The sequence below is a fragment of the Spodoptera frugiperda genome, chromosome 6 (genome assembly GCF_023101765.2).
Source record: "Spodoptera frugiperda isolate SF20-4 chromosome 6, AGI-APGP_CSIRO_Sfru_2.0, whole genome shotgun sequence".
Classification (NCBI taxonomy): Eukaryota; Metazoa; Arthropoda; class Insecta; order Lepidoptera; family Noctuidae; genus Spodoptera; species Spodoptera frugiperda.
In genome coordinates, this window is record NC_064217.1 from 11,753,179 (window position 1) to 11,764,455 (window position 11,277).

General features: G+C 36.5%; 2 protein-coding genes across 2 annotated transcripts; one reads left to right on the top strand and one right to left on the bottom strand.

Annotated features, from left to right (window-relative positions):
* Positions 1–865: 865 nt before the first annotated feature.
* LOC118267605 (uncharacterized) lies at positions 866–5,789 on the bottom strand. The gene is made up of 4 exons (XM_035581680.2): positions 5,581–5,789; positions 4,665–4,853; positions 3,024–3,177; positions 866–2,116 (listed from the first exon to the last, which is right to left on the bottom strand). Exons 1-4 carry the CDS (start codon positions 5,665–5,667, stop codon positions 1,974–1,976), a joined length of 573 nt encoding a protein of 190 aa, XP_035437573.1. The 5' UTR covers positions 5,668–5,789; the 3' UTR covers positions 866–1,973.
* Positions 5,790–6,880: 1,091 nt separating this feature from the next.
* Positions 6,881–10,531, top strand: LOC118267622 (uncharacterized). Its single transcript, XM_050694591.1, has 5 exons — positions 6,881–7,221; positions 8,151–8,178; positions 8,961–9,137; positions 9,582–9,711; positions 10,334–10,531. The coding sequence occupies exons 1-5, from the start codon at positions 7,142–7,144 to the stop codon at positions 10,438–10,440; spliced, it is 522 nt and encodes a 173-aa protein (XP_050550548.1). The 5' UTR covers positions 6,881–7,141; the 3' UTR covers positions 10,441–10,531.
* Positions 10,532–11,277: the final 746 nt, after the last annotated feature.

The window sequence follows — 11,277 nt, forward strand, 5'->3', positions numbered from 1 at the left end:
TTTATTGTCTGACGAAATCCGAAACTACAATGGAGAATATACCACCTCAGGCATGAATGTTCACGTGGGTGACGTGGCATTACCAAGGAAGAGGTGCACCGGCTACTCATAGAAATAAGAAAACAAAAATTGAAGTACTTGTTGCAAGTACTTGTTGCAACCGAATAAAATTGCAAATAAAGGAGAAGGGGACTTTTGGGCCCAGCAGTTAACTAGTTGAAATGTATATTAAAAAAACCGTCATATTTTTCTAAGGGAAATCACAAAATATGGTACCTTGTTTCTATCTAGGAAGCGACAAAACTTAAATTAAGTTATAAAACTAAATAATCATTTATGTATAACGTACTCTGTGATTTAAACTTCTTAAAACACTTCTGTCTGACATCAGTCAGTCACCGATTGACAGATGACACTCGTTCGTTGTGTTTCGTTCTGAGTGCGCACGTATTTTCCATGTTTTATTGTTTAACCCCACGACCTCGGCTTTATAAAGGACTTTTGGCGGAACTTGCATCTCTAAATTACCTTCCTATTAATGCCTATCAATCGGATATTGACGACATGGATCGCTGTGTAAATTGTACGATTGCGACTGGTCGCAGTAACTCTATTGGCAGAAGAGTCTTGGAAGATGAGGCGATTTTATCAGTTATTCGACAGTGGCGTGCATCTCAGCCTGTATAATATGGTATCTCAGTTGGGAAAGATACCAAAAAAATATACGTACCCCGACCCCTACACAATTCTAAGATGACATTCTCCTAATTATTGAAGATGAATAATACATATTTTATACTAATATTGGTGTTTTATTTATATATCCTCCTGTCCCTTTTTTAGTTTTTAAAAGGTTAGTGCCTACTGCTTCTAATGGCCTATGCACACCACGTTTTTTAAACGCGCCGGTGCCGCGCATTTGTATCGATACAAACGTAATTTTTTTTTGTTTCATTTTCAATGTACAAGTAGAATTAAATGATAATGATGATCATTCCTCACAGTACACAATTCCTTCCAACTCTTCACAGCGCCTTCGCCTTACGCATTCAAATGCTCGGAAATATTTTCCCACATTCTCCTTGTAGGTATGCTTTCGAGCATGAGCGCTCTTGTTGTACCCCAACGCACCTCCTTATTTGTGTTGAGGAACTCCCACTACACTTCCAGTTGGGTATTTGTTACCCGTTGACGACGATTTGAAGGTCCACTTTCCGAAGTTGAACTAAATAAGTAGGTAAGAATTAAAAGCCGTTTAAAAGGATTGTATTCGTCAATTTTACCTATGAAATTGCACGAATTCATTTTAAAGAGTACTTACGCCATTATTTCGTACTTTGAACAAAGCACATACAATGCCACCAACCACTTGTAATTCCCGCCTCTCGTTGAGTTGAATCAACTGCAGTGTACAAGCTGCGTTCGAAAACTATATCTATATCACATAACGTACAAGTCCAATTTAAATTATTATCCAAGGTCAATATTATTTGATTTATATTTCACTATGTTTTGTACGTATTGTTTTATGATATATTCTGTTTTGGAAATATATTATCTTATGTTTCAATACTAAAAGAAAACCGTAACTTACCGAAAATAAAAATGTATACTTCCGAACGTCGCCGGCAAACATTACAAACCAGCCATAGACCAAGTGAACAATTCAGAAGGCGGCCTAATAAATGTATGTCATAATATGAAATTTAGCCAGGCAGTTTACGGGCGTGAAGTGAATTGCCTGGAACTTGCATGGATGTTTAAAAGTTCATAATACGGCCCCAGAGAAAGTTTTATCGTCATACTCAGAGTAGTTTAATGATTACATAACCCAGTCCTTAGCAATTGTTTTCGATACAAAATCATTACTAAGGAATCGTTTAAGTAATCATTAAATGTCTCTGAGTATGGTAGTTACAAATATTTAAAGTTAATGAAAAATAGATTAGAAACTATCTATAAGTTTATTATATCTAGAGATCAGTTCTCCATTGCCGTCTGAGTGGAGGGTCTATGAAGACCTCAGCGACGTGGTTGATGTAGCTGGAGGTCCCTTCCTGGTACCGGTCCTTGTTCAGCTCGCTTCGCACGAGGAGTACCAGGTACACCTGTAACACTGTTCAACGGTTTCTTAGGTTAGTTCAGGATTTTTTTTGAGGGGCGAAGATCATCCAATGGCTTTCAGGTTAGTTGACTCGTTACTTCGGTATTTTGTTAGTTGAGTGACAGCAATAGCATCTCGTTAGGCTGATTGTCCACCGAAGCGGAGAGAGATATCTCAGCGGAGAAACAGATTCACCAATAGCATTGCACAAAATCACTGCTCCTCTTTAGTGGACAGGCAGCTTTAATCGGTCGTGTGCTGGAACGCAGATCGGCGTAAGATACAATGTATTTTCTATTGTTTTCTTTTAATATATTCTCGCCGTTGCTGCAGCATGATGCAGCGGGTGGGTAAGCTATCAGAACTAGTACCTAATAGTAATTTTAAGCGTTTTAGATTTTCCTTTTTGTTTTGGTATTTTCGTTTTTGTCGCTTCGCGTCATCAAAGTGACGGTTTTCTGATGTTTCCTCAGCTGGCGCTCCGATTGGAGCGGCTGGTTTTCCTGTTCCCAAAATATAAGCCATTTGGCAAATACTTTAATGATATTTCACGCATTATCTATAATATAAAAATAAGTCGAGGGTTCCTTCCTGGCGCTAAAACTCTAGAACACACCCGTTTCTAACGAACGCTTCCATTCGTTAGAAACGTCTCGGGCTCCGTGAGGTTTATAGCAAAGAAAATTGTTGTGTTGTTCAAGAGAAAAGCAGGAAAACAGGGAAAATCATTGGTGACGAAACGAAGTTGGCCAATGGCCAAATCTTAGCAATCATGTTTTAACATTATTTCGTTAAGATGTTTGTAATGGGATATATTTTGCATACATTCAATTATTACCTAATATCTCTTATTATGTCAGACCATGTCGTCAATAAGTATTTCATAATAATATTTTTCTATGCTAAGTTAAGAACTCACCGAATCCAGTAAAAGCCAGAGAGAATTCTGTGAGGATGAAGTTCCAGCGCGGGTACCTGTCGAGGTCGATGTATGTGATCAGCACCACGACGAACGTGGCCACCATCGTCGTCAGCTCATAGTAGTAGTACACTCGGAGTAGACTGCGTCTCTTCTGGAAAGTTTACATACCAGTTGTTTAATATTTTAGTCGCCTTGATCTGTATACTATCCATATATTTAGTTCCAATTCCTGGATTCAAATCCATAGTGTGACGTGTTATCGAGTGAAAGAAGATTATTTTTGGCGGAATGTTTGAAGTTTTGCGAAAGAGATGGATGAATGAATATTTAATAATTAATATTTATATTAATTTTCTGAATTTTATATTTTTTAATTTTTGTAAGGTGTTGAATAGTGTCATTGGTTTGTACCGTTCTATTCAAATAAAATAAATAAATTTAAAATTACATTTTAAATACTACATCAAATAATATTTAAAACTATAAAAGTAGGTGCCGACCGGTAGCAGGAGTATGGTCCAAGCTACAATGGTCAGGACTCAAGAGAGAGGAATTTCTGGGCAATACGCCGTGTCCAGAAGTACTGCTTTCTGCATCAGGCCCTTGACCAAACCATTTAACGTTAATCTACACAGATGTACGTTGGTCGAGGCTTTTGGCTATGAGGCCATTGGCAGATATGAATCTTATTATTATGCTATTCAGTAATAATACCTAATTCAACCCATCTAAAAAGGAAAAGAAACTAGACTACTACTCAGCACCCATCTAGAAACTATAATAATAATAGCCTTTATTCAGATAAAGAAAAACAAAAACAGTTTTTTTTGTCAATTAAATTTAGTTTTTCGCCTCAACTGAGTCGATGACATTGTATCTTCATCTGTTTGCCCAACTCTGGCAAAGGCCTCCTCCATTTCCTTCCACTCTACTCGGTTCAGAGCTCTCCTTGTCCATAGCTTTCCTGCTGTCGCCTTTATCTCGTCTTCCCATCTTCGAATCTGTCGCACACGTTTTCTTTACCCATCTTTGAAAAACTATGAAAACTACCAAAGATTTTATCTATAGTGTTAACTAAGGTCAAACCATTGGTTATTAAATTTTTGACGTAACTGCAGTGGTTGAACAACTCCCGGTACGCTAGTGCCATCTGGTGAGCGCTTTGGTAATTCTCATTGTGTTCGATTATGGCAATGTGTTTCGTGTCCTCTATTACATGCCATTTGTGAGAATCATGAGGTTTCGCGTACTCGCTAGATGGCGTAAATTAAGCAAAATGTTAGATATTGCTCGTCCTTAAAACCCTTCAATGGTTCCATAAAATGGTTCAATATTAACCTAAACAAAACGTCACACCTTTTAACCCTCGAAGGGGTAGGCAGAGGTGCACATTACGGCACATTATGCCGTTATACAATGTACACCCACTTTTCACCATTTGTATTATAAGTCCCATGTAATAGTGGGCCTATTGCCATATACTAGGCACAATTCTGGGCTCCGTGACTGAGAAATTTTCGAAAGACCGAAAAAAGACCAGTACTGTATAAAAATAAATAAATTAGGTTACCTAATCTAAAAGTTGGCAATGAAAAAAATGTTTTAATACGTAATGCTAAAAATCAAAATAAAACAAACCATATGAGCACCAACAATGAGGACGATATGGAACACTATGTCCAGGGTATACAGTAGGAAGACAATGCAAAGCTGCACTTCCATGATCACGCCCCGGTACAGGGCCGCGGTGGTCGCGAACGAGCTCTTCATGTTGTGGTAGAACACACATAGTATTATCTGCAGGGTCCCGAACAATATCGTCAGGAACTGAAAGTAAGAGATGAATAATAATAATAAATTGTCATGAAATGCGAAAGATTTCCTGAGAAGAATGAGATTTGGTGGCAATCTAATATTATAACACAGAGCATAAGATTAAGTGACTCAACAGGATGCATAAAGGTTAAATAAAATAACATATGTATCATTCTTTGTTAGTCTTCTCATTCTAGGAATCATGATCACATTTATAATAATAAACTAATACTAAAACCGTTAAACCAATTCAATAATAATTTGCAAGCCAACAAGGTCGATTGTATAATATGGATCATTCAAAATGTAATTTACCATCCTATTCCTATGTACCTACATTCTAAGCAAATAAAGATTTATTATGGGAATGTAAATCCTGGACAAAATTTACTTAATACATTCATGGACAATACTATCTCACAGGTTGCAACTACTGAGACACAACTTTTTTTCATACATTGTCCACAGGCGTAGTGTCACATAATGAAAAGTGTGTAAAATAATGTAGTGACAGTACAAAAGTTGTAACTATACCTGTAGTGACAGTACAACACGATCTTTACGATAGTATGAAAAATCAGTCGTCGTGTGGCGTGCTGATTTTATGCAAGTAAAAACTGATACGTTCGACAGGCATACTGTTGTATCACTATTAGCTATCGAGCCTGTGATCGTTACTGTCCATAAACGTGTTAAAGAAGAGACAGGAGAGATACAAGTGGGGTATAGAAGTACTAACCAGGCTAATGTATCCAAATATAAGGATGCCTCGTCGTAAAGGCAGGCAACAGCAGCATCGCCTTAGCTCCGGTATTTCTATCAACATTGTCACGGTGTATTCACAAACACATATAAATAAACATGGTCCCTTTTATACGATAAATGGTGCTACTCCTAAATGCAACGTTATGGACCACGAAGAGCGCAGAATGGCGACTGAGTTAGCTGGACTGATTGCAGGGTTGGCAATATTTGTCTATTGTTGCGATTTAGTGATTCTGTTTTATTATTTTTGCATATGATTTTGAAATATTTATGGGACGCATGGATTTTTATCCTTTATTTTTTAATGTGTTCTTTAGTGTCCTATTCAGTCATAAATATTTTGTTTTGTTAATAAGTCCATGGACAATATTAAACAGTTTAAAGTAAGTATAAATAATTTTAATTTATTTAGCTGATACTGGTTAACAGTAAGCGCTGACTCCAGGCTGGTGGAAAGAAGTTAGGACTAAGCAGATTTATGTATCTATATGCCCTAGAAAAGAGATTTAAGCATTAAGAGTGATGACTGACGAGTTGATGAGTGAGAGTCTTTATGTGATCAACAAATTGTTGTTCTGGATCTGGGTGTTATGTAGATTTGTATGTTTGTTTGCACCCACAGCACAGAAGACATTCCTAGTTTGGGACCACAATATTTTAAAAGAAAAAAGTTATGGCTACCAGCCCTAGGGCATTATTATCTTGTTTAGCCGTCTCGTTGTAGAAGCGAGCCGTGACACGGCACTGCAAGCTTGATCGACTCTTCCTCCACAGGATATCTATTAGCACAGGAAATTTTGGTTTAGTGCACTCATTCACTATTAAAACTTAGAGGTTAATCACACTCATTAAACAATCAGCTAATACTTACATTTTCCAAAAAAAATTATGATATCAGTTAATAAGAGTATACGTCTCCTCACGAAATTGTTCGATGGTACTCGACAATAGTTGAGCCACAACTGGGACTCACAATCTATTTTGGATTCTTAATAGTTAAAAAAGTAACATTTCTAGTGTTTGTTCCTGAGCAGCAAACTAGATGGCGCCACTGGATGCATCTTAAACATGTTAAATGTCTTATCATAACATTATGTAATATTACTTATTATTTAACTCGAGTAAAAGTAATATTTATTTACAAGTTTGAATTGAAGTTTATTGAAAAAAGTTCAGAAAAAATATAATCACAAACTTGACGCATGCAATGCAACGCAAAGATTAATTTATAAATTAATGAAAACCAAGAAAACGATACAAAACTCTGTACCAAGCAACATAAAAACAACGACAATTGCAAAAAGATTCATTTTAAAGCATACATTGAAGACTTACACATTGATATACAGAAACACGTTCTTTATAAAACAGCAATGGACAGCTAGTTAATACTATGGCAAGTGACAATGAATATATCTTTAAGTAGCGGAAATATCTTATAAAGGAGTGTTAAGAGGATGCAATTTTGGTTAAACTCGCTCAAGTCCAGTCAGACGCAAGGTTTGATATGAAATGTGTGTAAATGTGTACTAAAAATGAAGAAATTGTGCGATTTCAAGTGTCCTAAGATACCAGTAGTGAGGAAATGCTGCTTCTGTATACCTACCTATGTAGGTAGGGGAAGGTAGGGTAATTGAGAACGGCGGGTAATTGGGAACACGTTGATAAGTCCCACTTCCCCTCCCCGTATCCCGTCTCGCGGCTATTCGAGGTATTCTTTCCCCGCCCCTAAGTGCGCAAGCAACAGTGGGAGCTGGAGGATGCACCCATCTTGACACGGTGAGTCAAAATGTTTTTATTGCATTTTTGTTATAAATTTTGTGTTTTCATACATTAGATGCAAATGTCATATTTGTGAGTACAATGACACCATATTTCGTAAGTTTATTTCATGGATAATCAGTTTTAAAATTTTACGTGTTATAGGATTCACTTAAAACGCTATCGAAGGTCGCGACCATTTTTATTCAAATTGTCGACTGCGGGTAATTAGGAACGGTGGGTGGCGGGTAATTGGGAACGAACAAATTTACAATTTGTTTTTATATTTTTATTACAATACAATTTTTTTAGATGAGGCGAGACGTTGATGCTGCCAGACTGAACCAGACACCACCAGTTCAAATATCAAATTCACATGACCACGATAAAGCTTTGGGCACATGTGCAATGCACTTCCAGAGAGACCAGCGAAGGTTACGTGTGTGATATGTGTCGCAAAAATATTTTTTTAGTTATTTATAACTGTTCTCTGTGCCATTTTTAACTAGCCCATTTCTAATTACCACTTCTAAATACTGTTTTCATTTGCTCCACGGGCTGATCTCAATTACCCCATAGGGTGTCGGGTAAATAGGAACGGCAATGTTTTTTATTTTTGCTAATATTTCTAATAAAAAGTTGATTATTAAAAAATATTTTTTCTGTTATAAGCAGACAGATAAATAATGTTTAAGTTTTAATAAAAGTTGATTCCTTTTTTAAAAGAAAATACTGTGTTTTTTGCCTTTAAAGTTAAGTGTTCCCAATTACCCCACTTTCCCCTATAGCTGTTTTTGGATATGCTGATCTCGTAAGTCGATAAAAAATATATAATAGATTGTAGTATTGATAGTAGATAGTAGAACTTATTAGCTTTTCAATAAGATAAGATTTCCTTTTGACCTAATTGTACCATATGGAGAAACCTCTTATGACTTAATTTAAACCACATATTTGTTATCATTTTGGTTGACGATACCTATACGAAAAGTGAGCGAAATAGGCCCAGGCCAAAAAAGTATTATACTTCTGTGGAAGAGTACTACTTGTAGTTTCATTTAAATCATATCAGATCGTAATTACTATTAAAGGCTGGTTTTCTTAAGCTACTTGCTATTAGGTAACCATTGGGAAACTAATTTTGACAGAATGTTTAAACAGGTCACTGTAATTATCAGATTTGAGAGTGTGTAGTCACTTAGTTACTGTTTCAATGCTAATTGTTATTTAGCATTCGTTTTCATACAGCTCTTTAGAAAGCAACAATTTCTTGGTAGATTGCTTCATCAGGAATACTAGCTGTTGCCCGCAACTTCGTCCGCGTAGAGCAATGACTTCTGGTTTTTCTTTTTTTTTTTTTTTAATGAAACTAGCCTAAGTTACTCCTTAGTACATCAACTAATTGCCAATAAAAGTCCCCTCAAAATCAGTAGAACCATTTCAGAGATTAGCCAGAACAAAAAGACAGACAGACGGAAATCTGCTGTTGAGTAAAGGTTTCTTCTAACTAGTAAAAAAAATACTATTGATCTCACACACACATCCAAGTTAATGTGTATTTTTTTAAATATTCGCATTGGATTATTTTTTCAGACTCTAGCCCTAGTGGCTTTTCCAATGCTGATGTATGAGATGGTAGATGAGCTGACGAGTGACAAGCCTCGAGGAGAGATGCGCTACAGTGACCCAGCAGTGCACCTTCCTGTGATAGTAGCTGCAGCATTAGCAGACATTGTTCTAACAGTGGTCTTGCTAATCGGAGCACATAGAGTGAGTCGAACGCTTTTGACGAGTTGCCTAGTGCCCTGAGGAACTCCTGAAATAACATTAATTCAATTAATTTAAATGGTGAAAGGCTAATTTAAAATAAATCTTTATAGGCTAATATTGGATTGCAAAATTTATTTAAAAATATGGTATTGGGTGTTAATAACAAATCATAGTTTTGAAAGAACGTAGCTATGACTTGTATGTCAGGCGCTATGAAAGCAGTATCCATTTATTTTTAATAAATACTAGCTTCTGCCAGCGGCTTCGTTCGAGTTCCCGTGGGATAAAAAATATTCTATCACCCAAGACGGCTCATACACTGTCTGTATACCAAATTTCATCAAAATCCGTTCAGTAGTTTCAGCGCGATTGACCGACAAACATCCAAACAAACAAACGTTCACATTTATAATATTAGTGTGATTAATTTGTTTTTTATTTCAGAAAAACAAATTGCTACTGAAGATATACTTCTACTTCGCGACGATTTCGCAGTTGATGACATTACTGGCAGACCTACCATTTTACGACTATACAGCACACAGGAAGAATGCTGTCTATCTGTTCTATGTAGGTACGTGTTCATTGTAGTCTATATTACCTATAGTTAAAATAATCTTTATTAATTGACTTGTAATTAATAATAAGCCTCCGCTGACATGTCTCTTTCAATTTCGAAATTTCCAAAACATCTGTTTTCTCTGTTTTGCTAGTATGGAATCAACACTAGATACTCCTATGGCGATGATAATTCAATTCATTGATTGAAGGTTTAAAAGGGTTTGCTTTTGCTGTAATACCAACACTTATCATTGGGCCTTTTTCGGGTTTTTGAATCTTCACAGTGGTAACACAGAGTCTGGAATTGTGCCCAGTATACCTATAGTAATAGGGCCACCCCCTATTTCATGGGTCTTATATACTCGTATAACACAAATTGTGAAAAGTGGGTGTACAATGTACATTGTATAGTGGCATTTCTGCCGTAATGTACACCTCTGCCCATCCATTCAGAGACAAAAGGCGTGACGATACATACATACTCACACTTAGCTAGTAGATTGGGAAAGGTTCCAGTTTATTAGAGAAGTAAGACTGCTGCCTAGTCTCTGTTATAAATGTAGTCCATTCGCCGCCTCTTTCGGCACCTGCGCGAAGAAATACCTGATGATGTAACCTATGGTACTTTTTCTCAGGGTTGAACATCTACCTGCTGTTTCTGGTGCACAACGTGGTCTACGTGAGGGAGGACAAGAGGGAGATCCAGTACATAGCTTATGACCAGCATCAGGTCACCGTTTGACACCAACAACTGGGCGGGATAAAGACACGAGGAATTTTGACTCTGTAAATAAATTGTAAATGTTAATAATAAAATGTCCAAGTTTACTGAATTTTTACATTGTTAATGTTGTTTTTTATATAAGATAGGGAGATGTTAAAAATAAAATGTTAAGATGGGACCAATCTTGGTGAATTTTTGCATCGTAATGCACGTTGTTCTTGTTGTATGTTCGATAGCGTAGCGGGAGCTGATGAGTAAAACTTGAGAGATAAAGTAAATAAGATAATTGAGTATTATAAAAAGCGCCTCCAGCCGGTGGCATCGATGTCTTGTATAGACTCACGTTGTTTTATGTAATATAGGGGGCAAAAATAAATTCTAATGTGATTCCATTGTCATTATCCTAAGAATAAGAATCAGACTTCACTTATTTACGACTTTACGAGTACATCAAAAACACACCTTACTTATAGTCTGATACTTACCTACTGATTTACTGATTTAGGAATTGCACTCTATACGTTCATAGTTAGAAACTCCTCTAAGGTGTGGAAGCAACCACTTGATTTGTATCTGTAATAATATTAATCTATTTTGTAAGTTGTAATTTGGAGTACCTATGCAAAGTAGATCATTTTGACTCTTGGCAACAGTCACAATTAGAATCTGTATTATGCTTTTCTAAGTTACCATACACCGAATGCGGTCATCATATTTTTAACCGACTTCCTAAAACGGGTGAGGTTTTCAATTCAGGTGGTATGTTTTTTTTTCTACATATTTATTTACACCGATTATGCCGAAGTTTGTAGACCAATTTCCGTGATGCTTATGGCGCGGAATCGTTATTTAGTA